Raw genomic sequence first — 17,035 nt, forward strand, 5'->3', positions numbered from 1 at the left:
GCACTTTGGGAGACTGAGGCAGGAGGACTGCTTGAGCCCAGGAGTTCAAAACCAGCCTGGTCAACATTGTGAGACCCTGTCTCTACAAATTTTTTTTTTTTTTAATTAGCTAGGCATAATGCCACACACCTGTAGTTCCAACTACTCAGGAGGCTGAAGTGGGACGGTCACCTGAGCCCAGAAGGTTGAGGCTGCAGTGAGCTGCAACTGTGCCACTGCACTTCTACCTGGGTAATGGGGTAAGAATCTGTCTCAAAAAAAAAAAAAAAAAAAAAAAACACGAAAAAACAAAAATAAAAAATAAAAAAAAAAACCCACATCCACTAAGATGGTTATAGTCAAAAAGACAGACATTAAGTGCTGGCAAGGAAGTAGAGAAATTGGAAGCCTCATATACTGCTAGTGGGAATGTAAAATGGTGCAGCTTTGGAAAACAGTTTGGCAGTTCCTTGACACCTAAACCTATGTTTCAGCATGGTGGCTCACACCTATAATCCCAGCACTTTGGGAGGCCGAGGCGGGAGGATTGCCTGTGCCCATGAGTTAGAGACCAGCCTCGGCAACATAATGAGACCCACTCTACAAAAAATAAAGAAAAACTAGCCGGGCATGGTGGCATGCACCTGTAGTCCCAACTACTCGGCAGGCAGAGGTGGGAGGATGGATTAAGCCCAGGAGATGGAGGCGGCAGTGAGCCATGATCGTGCCACTGCACTCCAGCCAGGGCGAGAGAAGGGAGTTAAAGAAACAGCAATTACAATCCTAAGTATATACCCAACAGAAATAAAAATACACTTGCAAAAACATTGCACACAAATGTTTCTAGCAAAATAGGCCTAAGAGCCAAAAGGTGGAAACAACTCAAATGTTCAACTGATGAGCAGATAAACAAAATGTGGTATTCATACAGTAAAGTCTTGCTACAGAGAGAGGGAAAGCACATCAGTGGTTGTGCTGGAGGCCAACGGGAAGCTGGGAAGTGACAGCTAAAAGGCACAGGTTTTCTTCTTGTAGTGGTTATAATGGCTGCATTGCTCTGGTGATATACTAAAAACCACTGAAATGTACACTTTAAATGGATTCATTGTATGGTATGTGAATTATGTCTCAACAAGGAAGCTGTTACCAAAAACAAAAAACAGGCTTTGGAGCCAGGTGATATGGATGCAAAAACCTGATGTCCACCTAGCCTAACCTTAAGCAAGTTTCTCAATCTATGTGCCTTAACTCCCTCATCTGTAAAATGGGAATAGCAGTACATACCTCATGAAGACATTGCGAAGATATGGTGAGGAAAATGAAGGAAAGCTACAACAGCTAGGAGCTATTTGAACAGGGCCTTGAAAAAGGAGGAGACAGCCGGGTGCGGTGGCTCACGCCTGTAATCCCAGCACTTTGGGAGGCCGAGGCGGGTGGATCATGAGGTCAGGAGTTCGAGGTCAGCATGACGAACATGGTGAAACCCCGTCTCTACTAAAAATACAAAAATTAGCCGAGCATGGTGGCGGGCGCCTGTAGTCCCAGCTACTCAGGAGGCTGAGGGAGGAGAATCGCTTGAACCCGGGAGATGGAGGTTGCAGTGGGCGGAGATCGCGCCATTGCACTCCAGCCGGGCGACAGAGTAAGACTGTCTCAAAAACAAAAACAAACAAACAAAAAAACAAAGGAGAAGACGGAGACAACATGGACAAAAGAATGTTCAAGTCAGATTTTCTGCCAAATGACTTCAGGTTAAAGACTGCCGCTAAATGAGTTTTAAAATACACATATTCGGGCTTTAGCGGTCTTCGGATTTCGAAACTACAAACGCTGGATTGTGGACTTCCAGTAAAACTGAGCAAACAGAAAATGCAAAGTCAACCACGGAGCGTTTCCTAGAGATAAACGTTACGCCGGAGGACAAACCCAGGCCGACATCCAACGACCCCGGGGGTCGCACGCGTGCCAGTTCCCGCTCCTCTTCGCCAAGCACGCTCAATGGGTTTTGGGAACTGGGAAGAACCTTGGAGAACGACGTCCAGTTCCCCCTCATTTGACAGACAGGAGCTCCGCGACCCAGAGACGGAGGGGACGCGCGCAAGGTCACACAGCGGCTCCGGGGGAGGTGGAAGCACGGCGTGCGGAGCCGGCGGCCGCGGCTTCCCGCTTCCCTCCGCCCGGGCTTCTGCAGGCCCCAGACGAGCCCCGCTCCCGGCGTCCCAGCTCTCACCTGCCGTCCCGCTACACAGCGCGGGCAGCCGGCCCACAACACGCGCCGCGGTCGCCATGCTGGAGCCCGAGCCTCGCCTCGGCCCCCGCCCAGAGCAGCCTCGCCCACCGCCTGCCGCGACTGCTCCTCGTCAAACGGCGAGCCTTGGGCCGCAGCGGAATTCCTGAGGCCCGAGTCCACGCAGCAGCGCAGGCCGGGGTGAGGCACTGTCCGGACGGGACACACGGCACGCGGAGCCCGGCGCGGCCGCGGACAGCCCCGCGGGAGCCTCGCGTTAGGACCCGAGGGCTGGGCTTGGGCGGGCGGCCGGGCGGGGCTTGGGCGGGCGGCCGGGCGGGGGCGGGGCTTGGACGGGGGGGACGGGCGGCCGGGCGGGGGCGGGGCTTGGACGGGGGGACGGGCGGCCGGGCGGGGGCGGGGCTTGGACGGGGGGGACGGGCGGCCGGGCGGGGGCGGGGCTTGGACGGGGGGACGGGCGGCCGGGCGGGGGCGGGGCTTGGACGGGGGGACGGGCGGCCGGGCGGGGACGGGGCTAGCTCGCGCCTGCGGCGCCGGAGAGAGAGCGCAACCGGCCGGGTGAATTTGGCTACTTGTGCAGGGGCGCTCTGGAGGGGTCCGCTGGCGGGGGACCCTCGGGCTTACCAGAGCTGGCACTGCGGACGCCTGCGAGGTTCACAGAAGCACCGAAGGGGTCCAAGTGCAATGAGGATCCAAGGGATGAATAAGACGAGGAACGTAGAGGTGTTCATCCCCAACTCCAGGAAAGCTCTGAGATTCATTAGATTAAGCACTTCAATGACCTGCATTTCACACACACTTGTGGATTCATACTGATTTTAACGTTTGGTCACACATGTGTATCTCAGCCCCGGGTCACGGTTTTGTTATTGCCTCCATACCATCTACGTCTACTCAAGTGACTCACACACCTGCAACACAGCAGGGCACAATGTCTTGTAAGAGGGTAGCCTGCTCAGATAAACGTCTGGTTTTCAAGTCTAGCATAAAATTTTTCAAACATACAGAAGAGTAAAATTACTGACAAGCTAGAGTTAAAGATTATCAAGAGGAACACAGTTGTTTCATCTACTATTTTCCCATTTTCTTTGCTGAAATAGACAACTTATTTCACTCCAGGTTATTTTGATGCACACCATTTTCAACAGACCTTTTACATCTTGAGTTGGCGAAATTAAGAGAAAAGAGATTCATTACACCTATGTGTAAAGCCAACTGCTTCAGCATATTTGGGAACATGGTAAGACCAGCTAATTCCACGAGCAAGGACCTACTGCCACACTTCATTTGCTGTGGAGTGAGTTCCTAGGTCAGAGGCAACAGTGTGTGAAATAATTATTAAGTCCAAGGACAGTTGTTTTGGCAGACGCACGGTGGGCAGGAATAGCAAATCCATATCCAGAGTGTCTATTCCAGTCAGAACAAGTGCTGCCCCTTCCATGGTCCAATGTAATCAACCTAGAGCCAGAGAGCTTGCTGAGCCCCCAGAAGTGCTGCTGTATCAGGAGCTGTAGCCAGATTGACCCTGGCGAGTGAAAGTCCACATTGACCCCATGTGTAACCTCCATCCCTAGCCCTTTATTCATGAGTCCATTTGGCTAGGTAAAGAGGCTGACTGACATCCACAAAATGGATTATTCTATCCACCTCATTAAAATCCTCTGTGGAGGTCACCCTTTGATAAGCACTCATGTGGGAAATAATTATCTTCACATTCTGGGCCGAAGTCCATCCACATACCTGTTCCCTAGACGTCCTTGTCACCAACTTCCTAATTATGTTCCTCTCAAGTACTGACCATCCAGCCAAGCCATTAGCCACTGCTCATGAAAAAGTATAGATCTATACTTCCAACCAGGCAAAATGAACAACCAGGTACACTACTCTTATCTTCTTCCCACTGGGAGGATCTCCCTTCACCGCCATCCTTCAGAAGCATCCCAGAGTGGGACTGCAGTACTGCAGCTGTCCACTTTCAGGTGATACCAGCAGATCATGCAGAACCATGAGTAAACCAAGCCCAAGAGTTTTCTTCTTCAGGCAACTGGTCATAGGTAATTCCTCATGAAGCTGTGGGTAGGGGTTGAGAGAAGATCATGTAGCTTGCATGTTCAGGTCCTACTCCAGTTCAGTTTCATATGTACCATTTCCATTCGATGATGGAGTGTTGCTGTGCACGCACAACTTTATGGCTTGGTGATCATACAACAGCCAGTTCATGATGAGCAGCTTAAACTGCATGGTAAGTTGCTGGTCGATGGTCACGCTTTCAGACTCTGTTAAGGCCCAAAACCAGTTTGGTTTTGATTACTTAGTCATTTGTTTCTAACTTTTAAATTTGAAATAATTACAGATTCAAAGATACAGATAGGAAGTTGCAAAAATAGTACGGAGAAGTCCCATGTATCCTTAACTCAGTTTCCCCAAATGGTACAACTTACGTAACTATAGTACAACACCAAAACCAGGAAGCTGACATCGGTACAATCCATAGAGTTTATTTAGATTTTATGAGTTTTACATACTCATTTGTGTGTGTGTGTGTAGTTCTATGCAATTATGTCACATGTAGATTTCTGTAACCAGCACCACAACAGAGATACAGAACTGTTTCTATCTCCAAGACCACTTGTGCTTCTCCCTTCGAGTCAAACCCACCCCCTCTTCTATCCTCTCCTCCACCATCTCTAACCCTTGGCAACCACTAATCTGTTTCTCATCTCTATAATTTTATCATTTGAGAACATTATATAAATGGAATCATATAATACATGATCTCGGCTCACTGCAAACTCCCCCTCCCAAGTTCAAGCGATTCTCCTGCGTCAGCCTCCTGAGTAGCTGGGATTACAGGCCTGTGCCACCATGCCCAGCTTTTTTTCAGTCAGCATAATACCCTTGATGTCTATCCAAGTTGTTCCATGTACCAATAGTTTCTTCCTTTACATTGCTGAGTAGTATTCCATGGCACTACCATTTGTTTAACCATTCACCCGTTGTAGGACATTTAGTTTGTCTCAAATTATTATTTTTCTTTTTCTTTTCCTTTTTTTTTTTTTTTTCCTTAAGACAGAGTCTCGCTCTGTTGTCCAGGTTGGAGTGCAGTGGCACAGTCTCAGCTCACTGCAACCTCTATCTCCTGGGTTCAGGTGATTCTCGTGCCTCAGCCTCCCGAGTAGCTGGGATTACAGGCGTGTCCCATTACACTCAGCTAATTTTTTGTATTTTTAGTAGAGACAGGGTTTCACCATGTTGGCCAGGCTGGTCTCGAACTCCTGGCCTTAAGTGATCCACCCACCTCGGCCTCCCAAAATGCTGGGATTATAGGCATGAGTCACTGCGCCCAGCCTGTCTCCAGTTATTAACTATTTCAAACAAAGCTGCCATGAACATTCATGTATGTGATTTTTTGATATTTAGAAATTTTATTTTATTTTTATTTTTTTGAGACAGAGTCTCACTCTGTCACCCAGGCTGGAGTGTAGTAGCATGATCTTGGCTCACTGCAAACTCCCCCTTCCAAGTTCAAGCGATTCTCCTGCCTCAGCCTCCTGAGTAGCTGGGATTACAGGCCTGTTCCACCATGCCCAGCTAATTTTTGTATTTTTGTAGAGACAGCATTTCACCATGTTGGCCAGGCTGGTCTCAAACCCCTGACCTCAAGCGATCCGCCTGCCTCAAGCAATACACCCGCCTCAGCCTCCCAAAGTGCTGCGATTGTAGGTATGAGCCACTGTGCCCAGCCAGAAATTTTAAAATTGTGGTAAAATACACATAACATAAAAATTGCCGGCCGGGCACGGTGGCTCACGCCTGTAATCCCAGTACTTTGGGAGGCCGAGGCGGGTGGATCACGAGGTCAAGAGATCGAGACCATCCTGGCTAACATGGTGAAACCCTGTCTCTACTAAAAAAAATACAAAAAATTAGCTGGGTGGGGTGGTGGGCGCCTGTAGTCCCAGCTACTCGGGAGGCTGAGGCAGGAGAATGGCGGGAACCCAGGAGGTGGAGCTTGCAGTGAGCCAATATTGCGCCACTGCACTCCAGCCCGGGCAACAGAGCAAGACTCCCTCTCAAAAAAAAAAAAAAAAAAAAAAAGCCATCTTAATTTTTTAAGCTGTTGCCCAGGCTGGAGTGTAGTGGCATGATCTCAGCTCACTGCAACCTCTGCCTCCTGGGCTCAAGCGATTCTCCTGCCTCAGCCTCCTGAGTAGCTGGGACTATAGGTGCCTGCCCTCATGCCCAGCTAATTTTTGTATTTTTAGTAGAGATGGGGTTTCACCGTGTTAGCCAGGATAGTCTTGATCTCCTGACCTCGTGATCCGTCCACCTGCGGCTCCCAAAGTGCTGGGATTATAGGCGTGAGCCATCGTGCGTGGCCCACCTTAATCATTTTTAAGGGTACAGTTCAGTGGCATTAACTACATTCACTTTGTTGTGCTACCATCACCACCATCTATCCACAGAAGTCTTGTATCTTTCAAAACTGAAACTTCAGCCATTAAACAATAACTCCCCATTCCCTTCTCCCCCAGCCATGGCAACCAACATTCTACCTTCTGTGTCGATGAGTTTAACTACTTTAGGTACCTCATGTAAATGCAGTTATATAGTATTGTCCTTTTGTGACTGGCTTGTTTCACTTAGCATGATGTTCTCAAGGTTCATCCAGGTATAGCATGTGACAGAATGTCCTTACTTTTAATATTACGAATAATATTCCATTGTATGAATAGATCATATTTTTTTTATCCATTCATCTGTCAATGGACACTTGGGTTTCTTTCACCTTTTGCCTATTGTGAATAATGCTGCTGTGAACATGAGTGTACAGATAATCTCTTCAAATCTCTGCTTTCAATTATTTTGAAATATATCCATCATGTATATGATTTTGTGTGGCTATACGTTTTCATCTAGGGGGATAAATGTCAAGCCGTGAGATTGTCAGACTGTGTGGTAAGTATATGTTTAGTTTCTAAGAAACTGCCAGCTGGGCGCGGTAGCTCATGCCTGTAATCCCAGCACTTTGGGAGGCCAAGGCGGGCAGATCACCTGAGGTCAGGAGTTAGAAACCAGCCTGGCTAACATGGCGAAACCCCATCTCTACTAAAAATACAAAAATTAGCCAGGTGTAGTGGTGCACACCTGTAATTCCAGCTACTCAGGAGGCTGAGGCAGGAGAATCTCCTGAACCCAGGAGGTGGAGGTTTCAGTGAGCTGAGATTGAGCCATTGCACTCCAGCCTGGGTGACAAGAGTGAAACTCCATCTCAAAAAAAAAAAAAAGAAATAAAAAGAAAAGAGGAAGGAAGGAAGGAGGGAGGGAGGGAGGGAAAGAAAGGGAAGGGAGGGAGGGAGGGAGGGACTGCCAAACTACTTTCCAAAGTGGCCATTCCATTTTATATTCCTGCCAGCGATGTGTGAAAGATCTAGTTTCTCTGTATCCTCACTAACACTCAGTGTTGTCCCCATTGTTTTTAGATGCTCTCATAGGTATAGGGACATATCGTCATGGTTTTAATTTACATTTCCCTAATAGCTAATGATGCTGAATTTCTTTTCATGTGCTTCTAGAATTGCCATCTGTACACCCTCTTGGGTAAAATGTCTGTTCATATCTTTTCCTCATTTTCTAGTTGGATTGTTTGGTTTCTTTCACTGCTGTGTTTTGAGAATTCTTTGTGTATTCTATATGTGAGTCCATTTTCTTTGTTTTTCTTTCGTTTTTCTTGGAAACAGGATCTTGCTGTATCACCCAGGCTGAGTGTGCTGGCACCATCATAACTCAGTGCAGCCTCACACTCCTGGCCTCAAGCAGTCCTCCTGCCTTGGCCTCCCAAAGCACTGGATTATAGGTGTGAGCTGCCACACCCAGTCAAGCTCATTTTCAAATAGGTTGTTTGCCAGTATTTCCTCCCAGTCTGTAGCTTGCCTTTTCATTCTTGCAGAAGGGTTTTTCACCAAGCAAAAGTTTTTAACTTTGATGACGTCCAATTTATCCTTTTTGTTTGTTTTATGGATCATGATTTTGGTGTCATGTCCAAGAATTCTTTCCCTAATCCATGGTCTCAAAGACTTTCTCCTGTGTTTTCTTCTAAAAGTTTTGTTGTCCCGATTTTACATTTAAGTATGTGACCCAATTTGAGTGAATGTTTGGACAAATGTGTGCGGTTTAGGTCAAGGTCTATCCTTTATCTTTATTGTTGCCTGTGTACATCACTCCTGCACCATTTGCTGAAAAGACTGTTGCTCTTCCATTGAATTGTTTTTGCACCTTTGTAAAAAAAATCACCTGCACACACTTGCGTGGGTTTTCTATTCTGTTCCAAGGCATTTTTGAAAAGGGAAGTTATGCACAGAGGATGGCATGGTTTTGCTCCACTACCCTCAGGGTCTGCACTGTGATTCACCAACAGCAGCCTGCCAGAGGCTCCACACAGCATCCCTATCTGCCACTGATGCTTCAAACACAGTCGGCCGGGCGCGGTGGCTCAAGCCTGTAATCCCAGCACTTTGGGAGGCCGAGACGGGCGGATCACGAGGTCAGGAGATCGAGACCATCCTGGTTAACACGGTGAAACCCGTCTCTACTAAAAAATACAAAAAATTAGCCGGGCGCGGTGGTGGGCGCCTGTAGTCCCAGCTACTCGGGAGGCTGAGGCAGGAGAATGGCGTGAACCCAGGAGGCGGAGCTTGCAGTGAGCTGAGATCCGGCCACTGCACTCCAGCCCGGGCGACAGAGCGAGACTCTGTCTCAAAAAAAAAAAAAAAAAAAAAAAAAAAAAAAAAAAAAAAAAAAAAAACAGTCATATCTGCTGGGTCATGGCAGCGTGGCAGGGAAGCTCACACAGCAGTCCGGATCTTCTGGCCATCTCTTGTCTTGAGCCCGACGCAAAGCTAGCAGCTTTTCTGGTTACTCGGTAAATAGGTCAGAGTAGCACACCCAAATAAGATGTATGTTACTTCCAAAATCCAAAAAGGCTTGCTAGGCTTTGTGTCTCCTTCTTAGTGGTCTCCCTTAAGAGGCCAAATGCAACTTTTCCTTTACCTTGGAAAGATATCTTGACATGCCTCAGACCACTAGGATTCTACAAATTTTACTAAGGTGGAAGGCCCCTGAATTTCTGTGGGATTTATTTCCCACTCTCTGGCATGCAAGTACATTGCCAATGTATGTATCTAGGTTAGTCACTACTTCCTACTCACCGGATCCAATCGGCATAATATGATCGGTGTAATAGGCCAGCCTGATCTCCTATGGGAGGGAAATGCATTCGAGGTCCTTTGAAACTAGATTATGACTTCGGACTACAGGTTGGATATATGCCTGAAGTAGGACACTGAAGGCAAAGTCCTGACTTTGCCATCTGAACGCAAACTACTTCTAATACTCTTGATGAACAGGATTAGAGAAAAAAACCATTGACCACATCAATATGCATACAAGGTGCTGGGGGATGTACTGATTAGCTGTAAAACTACATCTGAAACAGCAGCTGCCAGGGGAGTCATCACCTGATTAAGTTTACAATAGTCCACCGTCATTCACCAAGAGCCATCTATCTTTTGAAGAGGCGAAATGGGCAAGTTTAATGCAGATGTAGTAGGAACTGCCTCCTGGCATCTTTCAAGTCCTTGATGGTGGCATCAATCTCTGCAATCCCTCCAGGATATGATACTGCTTTTGGTTTTCTGTTTTTGTGGGTAGAGGCAGTTTCAAAGGCCTCCTCTTGGCTCTTCCTACCCTAATAGCTCTCGTTAGAAGGTCACAGAAGCCATGAGGAGATTCTGCCAGTTGCTGAGTGTGTTTATGTGAAGTATGGAATCCACAGCTACAGGAATAATCACGGGATGGGTTCTGGGACCTACTGCACCCACCGCGAGACAGACCTGACCTAAACCTCCATCAGTCGCCTGATCTCTTTATCCCTCTGCCCTGACAGGTCACTGTGACATTTTGGGTCTCTAGGAATTGGTGTCAGCTCAGCCAGTGCTGAGTAATCCTTAAAACATCTGATATTCTCTGTCCTTCATGCATAGTCATCCTAGTAAATGGCTACAGGCACCTTTAGGGAAGGCTGAAAGGAAGATGAACAGCGTCCACTTTTGGTAGTGTACCAGTGCCTTTCCTGAGGGGGACCTGGCCTCCCCTTCACTCAGGGGACTCTCCATCTGTGAACTCCCTCAAGTCTGGGAATTGATGGAGGAGACATGACTCCCTCTTTTGGTGATTTAAGTCAGACTTCTGTTTACTAGGCCTAGATCTTTTCTGCTTATACAAATCCAGTAAGATTTCAGTAGGTTCCCCATTTCTTTTATTTCCAGAAGCACCAGGTAGCAACGCCAAAGGTCCTGGTGAGCCTGGCTATTCTGATGACGGTGTTTGTTCTACTGTCTATATGGTAACCATACCCAACTTCTGTTCAGTGATTAAATGCCGCCACATAGTACCTGTCACGTCATTATCTTCATTGTGTTTAGTGTTTTTGGGGGGTTTTTTGGTTGGCTTTTTTTTTTGAGACAGAGATTTGCTCTTATTGCCCAGGCTGGAGTGCAGTGGCATGATCTTGGCTCACTGCAGTCTTCGCCTCCCGGGTTCAAGTGATTCTCCTGCCTTAGCCTCCCGAGTAGCTGAGATTACAGGCGCCCACAACCACGCCCAGCTAATTTTTATATTTTTAGTAGAGACAGGATTTTACCATGTTGAAGAGCTGGCCTGCCCTTCCACACCTGTGGGTGTTTCTCGTTAGGTGGAACGAGAGACTTGAGAAAAGAAATGAGACACAGAGACAAAGTATAGAGGAAGAAAAAGTCGGCCCAGGGGACCGGCGCTCAGCTTGCAGAGGACCCACGCCAGCACCGGTCTCTGAGTTCCCTTAGTATTTATTGATAATTATCTTTACCATCTTAAAGATAAGGGAGTGGCAGGACAATAGGATCATTTTAGGGAGAAAATTAGCAGTAAGACATATGGACAAAGATCTCTGTGACATGAATAAGTTCAAAGGAAAATGCTGTGCCTTGATATGCATATGTAAACATCTCCACAAACCTCTTAGCAGCATTGTGCCAGCGAGCCCCACCTTATGCCATAAGGCGGTTTTCTCCTGTCTCAGTAAACAGAGCATATAATCGGGTTTTACACCGAGATGTTCCATTGCCCAGGGACGGGCAGGATTTTTAACCAGCAAGCTGCCTTCAGACACTTGTTTAACAAAGACACACCCTGCACAGCCCAAAATCCTTTAAACCTTGAGTCACCACAGCACATGTCTCTTGCAAGGACAAGGTTGAGGGTAGGGTCACAGATTAACAGCATCTCAAATACAGAACAAAATGGAGTCTCTTATGTCTACTTCTTTCTATATAGACACAGTAAGAGGCTGATCTCTCTTTCTTTTCCCCACACCATGTTGGCCAGGCTGGTCTTAAACTCCTGAACTCAGGTGATCCGCCTGCCTCAGCCTCCCAAAGTGCTGGGATCACAGGCATGAGCCACCACGCCCGGCCTAGTGTTTCAGTTTGATGGTAGCTGTTCAAAGAATTAGACTTTCACAAAAAAATTTTAAAAACTTTTATTCAATGAAAGACTCCATTAAGAGAATGAAATGGGCCAGGCGCCGTGGCTCACACCTGTAATCCCAGCACTTTGGGAGGCCGAGGAGGGCGGATCATTTGAGGTCAGGAGTTTGAGACCAGCCTGGCCAACATGGTGAAACCCCGTCTCTACTAAAAATACAAAAATTAGCCAGGTGTGGTGTCCGGCGCCTGTAATCCCCGCTACTCAGGAGGTTGAGGTAGGAGAATTACTTGAACCTGGGAGGCAGACGTTGCAGTGAGCCGAGATTGTGCCACTGCACTCCAGCCTGGGCGACAGAGCCAGACTCTGTCTCAAAAAAAAAAAAAAAAAAAAAAAAGAGAGAGAGAGAGATGATTAAATCACAAGCTACAGACTGGGAGGGAAATATCTGCAAGCCACATACCTGACAAAACAGTAGTATCTAGAATTTATGAAGAATTCTCAAAACTCAACAGTAAAATAACAAGCAATTTGATTAGAAAATGAGGAAAAGACATTTCGCCAACAAAGAATTACAGAAGGCAAAGAGGTACCTGAAAAGATGTCCCACCACATTAACCATTAGGGAAATGCAAATCAAACCCACAGTGATATATCCCTACACACCTATCAAAATGGCCAAAGAAAAAAGTAGTGCCAGCACCATGAACTGATGAGGATGTGAGAAGCGGGATCACTCATACGTTGCTGGTGGGGATATAAAACGGTACCGCCATTCTGGAAAACATTTTGGCAGTTTCTTAAAAAGCTAAACATGCAGGCCGGGCACAGTGGCTCACACCTGCAATCCTCGCCCTCTGAGGGCCTGAGGTGGGAGAATCGCTTGAGCCCAGGAGGCTGATGCTGCAGTGACTTGTGACAAGACCACTGCACTCCAGCCTGGGTGACAGAGCAAGACCCTGTCTCAAAAAGAAAAAGAAAAAGGAAAGGTCAATTTCAAAAGGTCACACACTGTATGGTTGAATTTACATAATATTCTTGAAATGAAAAACTTATAGAAATGGAGACCAGATGAGTGGTTGTCAGGAGTTAGGAAGGGGGTGGGGGCAGGAGGGAAGTGGTGTGGCTATACAAGGGCAACCTGAATTCTTGTGGTAAAGGAAGTACAGCTGGCCCTCCATATCCGTGGGTTCCTTATCTGTGGATTCAACCAACCAAGATAAAAAATATTCAGAAAAGAAAGGATGGTAGGCCGGGCGCGGTGGCTCAAGCCTGTAATCCCAGCACTTTGGGAGGCCGAGACGGGCGGATCACGAGGTCAGGAGATCGAGACCATCCTGGCTAACACGGTGAAACCCCGTCTCTACTGAAAAAATACAAAAAACTAGCCGGGCGAGGCGGCGGGCGCCTGTAGTCCCAGCTACTCGGGAGGCTGAGGCAGGAGAATGGCGTGAACCCGGGAGGCGGAGCTTGCAGTGAGCTGAGATCCGGCCACTGCACTCCAGCCCGGGCGACAGAGTGAGACTTCGTCTCAAAAAAAAAAAAAAAAAAAAAAAAAAGAAAGGATGGTTGTGTCTGTACTAAACATGTACAGACTTTTTTCTTGACATTATTTCCCAGGCAATACAGTATAACAACTACTTATATAGCATTTACATTGTATCAGGTGTTATAAGTCACCCAGAGATTAAAGTATACAGGAGGATGTGCATGGGTTATATGCAAATATTATTACATATCATTTTGGATCAGGGACTTGAGTAGTCTCAGATTTTGGTCTCTACAGGGGTCCTGGAAGCAATCCCTCAGGGATATTGACAAATGATTATATTCTGTGTCTTAACTGTATCAATGTCAATATGCTGGCTGTCATATTGTTACTGTTTTGCAAAGTGTTACTATTAAGAAAACAAGGTGAAGGGTACATGGGATTTCCCTGTATTATTTCTCACAATTGCATGAGAATCTGTAATTATTTCCAAATAAAAATTTTAATGTAACAAGCATATGAACTCAAAAAAGTTCAGCTGACCGTGAGAATGGATATCTTATACCAAGGACTAAAGGAATCTTTTCCCTACCAAGAATCTTGGCCAAATTTTTTTTATTAGGAGTTGATAGCCTCTCAAAAATCATAAACTTTGTGATTTTTTTACAAAGGTTCTTTCTGGTGGTCGCTGGATGTCCAAACCACATCTCATCACCCTTACTCATTTGCTCAAACCAGGCCAGCAAATTAGGCCTCAGTCTTAGGGATCACCCCTATTTCTGCACCCTGGTTATTCAAACCACTTTTCAAGGCTTCCCTCACAGGTGTTTCCCTGGAAGGACTTGCTACCGATGCTCAGGAGAACTAGATACAGGCAGTTCAGGCCATGGTTAAGGTTCCCCAGTTCCCTAGGGCTGACCTCATCCCCTTTTTTAACAGCTGCATTTTGATATATTTCACATACTACACAATCCACTCATTTAAACTGTAAAACTTGGTGGTTTTTAGTATATTCACAGAGCTGTGCACTCATCATCAGAGTCAGTTTTAGAATATTTATTACTACACGAAAAGAAACCCCATACCCTGTAGCTGCTTCTCCCCTAAACTCCATCCGGTCTGCCACTCTAGCTCAAAGCAACCACTAACTTAACTAAGAACCCACTGCCAAATCTGAGGTCACAAAATTTAGCCCTGTTTTCTTCTAAGAGTCTTATCATTTTAGCGTTGATGCATTTTGCGTTTATTTTTGCACACTGGGTTAGGTGAGGGTGCAGTTTCTGCATGTGGCTGTACAGACATCCCAGCACCATTGGCTGAAAAGACTATTCCTTCCTTCTCCACAAAATGGTCTTGTTGAAAATTAGTCGGCCACAGACACATAGGTTTATCTCTGAGCTCAAAATTCTGTTCTGTCGGTCTCCATGTCCATACTTTACCAGTTCCACATTGTCTTGACTGCTGTTGCTTTATAGTGAGTTTTGAAATTAGTAAGTGTGAGTCCTTCTACTTCATTATTCTTTCCCAAGATTGTTTTGGCTCTTCTAGATCCCCTGCAATTTCATGTAAATATTAGAATCAACTTTTCAATTTCTACAGATAATATCGCTGGGATTCTTATAGGGATTGCCTTGAATCTGTAGATCAATTTGGTGAGTATTGTTATCTTAACAATAGTAAGTCTTCCAATCCATGGACGTGAGATGCTTTTTCATTTATTTATATCTTCTTTAATTTCTTTCAACAGTGTCATATAGCTTTCAGAATATAAGTTTTGCCATTTCTTTTTTTTTTTTTGGAGACGGAGTCTCGCTCTGTCACCAGGCTGGAGTGAGTGGCGCAATCTCGGCTCACTGCAAGCTCTGCCTCCCGGGTTCCCGCCATTCTCCTGCCTCAGCCTCCCAAGTGCTGGGACCACAGGCGCCGCCACCTCGCCCGGCTAATTTTTTGTATTTTTAGTAGAGACGGGGTTTCACCGTGTTAGCCAGGATGGTCTCGATCTCCTGACCTCATGATCCACCCACCTCGGGCTCCCAAAGTGCTGGGATTACAGGCTTGAGCCACCACACCCGGCCGCCATTTCTTTAGTTAAATTTATTCCTAAGTATTTTATACATTTTGATGCCATTGTATTATACATGGAATTGTTTTCTTTCCTTCCTTCTTTCTTTCTTCTTCTTCTTTTTTTTTTTTTTTTTTTTTTTTTTTTTGAGACAGGATCATGTTCTGTTGCCCAGGCTGGAGTATGGTGGCATGATCATGGCTCACTGCAGCCCCAACCTGCTGGGCTTGAGCAGTCCTCCTACCTCAGCTTCTCAAGTAGCTGGGACTACGGGCCCACACCACTATGCCTGGCTAATTTTTGTATTTTTTGTAGAGACAGGGTCTCACTATGTTGCCCAGGCTGGTCTCGAACCCCTGGGCTTAACCAATCCTCCTGCCTCGGCCCCCTAAAGTGTGGGGATTACAGGCATGATCCATCACATCTGGTCTGGAATTGTTTTCTTAATTGCATTTTTGGATTGTTCCTCACACATGTATGGAAATATTATTCATTTTTGGCCAGGCGCAGTGGCTCATGCCTGTAATCCCAGCACTTTGAGAGGCCGAGGCAGGTGGATCACAAGGTCAAGAGATCGAGACCATCCTGACCAACATGGTGAAACCACTGTCTACTAAAAATACAAGAATTAGCTATGCCTGGTGGCCTGTAGTCCGAGCTACTTGGGAGGCTGAGGCAGGAGAATCACTTGAACCCAGAGGCCGAGGTTGCAGTGAACCAAGATTGTGCCACTGCACTCCAGCCTGGTGACAGAGTGAGACTCCACCTCAAATAAATAAATAAATAAATAAATAAATAAAATATTATTCATTTTTGTATATTGATCTTGTATCCAGCAATGCTGCTAAACTCATTTACTCTAAAAGGTTTTTAATGGATTCCTTAGCATTTTCTACACACAAGATCATATCATTTATGAACAGAGTTTTTCATGTTCAACCAACTAATTAAACATTTACAATGTTCTTTTTTTTTGAGATGCTCAGGCAAAAGTGCAGTGGCATGATCTTGGCTCACTGCAACCTCTGCCTCCCAGGTTCAAGTGATTCTCTTGCCTCAGCCTCCTGAGTAGCTGAGATTACAGGCATGCACCACCCCGCCTGGCTAATTTTTGTATTTTTAGTAGAGACAGGGTTTCACCATGTTGGCCAGGGTGGTCTTGAACTCCTGACCTCAAGTTATCCACCCACCTCTGCCTCCCAAAGAGCTAGTATTACAACCATGAGCCACCGTGCCTGGCCTACAGTATCTATTATTCTCTCCCTCTGACATTTCCGTTCACCACTGCGGCACTCTGAATCTTGCCATTCTCCTGCTCCTAACACTAAGAAAAGGGGGGGACCTCACAATTGTCTTACCTAACAGACAGTTATGGAACTTCCTGTAGCTCACTCAGATCCCTTAGAGACTCCTGTGAGAACCATGGGCTAATATTTTTATTGTTGTTTATGATGGATGATACCTTAAAACTGAAACTGGAGGTTATTAAGCAGGATAAACTATTACTAATTTATCTTTAGAATATAGTCCCCTATCTGAGGTAAAGTCAGCCCAGATGGCAGAACTTATCCCACTTACTATATAAAGCTCATCAACTAGTCAAATACCAGACAGTAAACATATATACAGATAGCAGACATCCTTGGGAGGAGTACATGACTTGAGGGTACTCTACAAACAAAGAGGGTTTCCTAACCTCAGATAGAACCCTCTTCAAAAATGAACAACAAATTAA

General features: G+C 46.1%; 1 protein-coding gene across 2 annotated transcripts in view; it reads right to left on the reverse strand.

The window, feature by feature from the left end:
• MRPS5 (mitochondrial ribosomal protein S5) overlaps positions 1-17,035 on the reverse strand; it is a 224,724-nt gene that overhangs the window by 32,263 nt on the left and 175,426 nt on the right. The window contains exon 2 of one of the 2 annotated variants that reach the window (XM_050755124.1): positions 2,210-2,300. In XM_050755124.1, coding sequence (XP_050611081.1) covers positions 2,210-2,267 — 58 coding nt within the window. In that variant the 5' untranslated portion in view covers positions 2,268-2,300. Of the gene's footprint in view, positions 1-2,209; positions 2,306-17,035 lie in introns of those variants that run through there. The other variant, XM_050755125.1, reaches the window with a different exon arrangement.

The sequence above is a fragment of the Macaca thibetana genome, chromosome 13, assembly GCF_024542745.1.
Source record: "Macaca thibetana thibetana isolate TM-01 chromosome 13, ASM2454274v1, whole genome shotgun sequence".
Classification (NCBI taxonomy): domain Eukaryota; kingdom Metazoa; phylum Chordata; class Mammalia; order Primates; family Cercopithecidae; genus Macaca; species Macaca thibetana.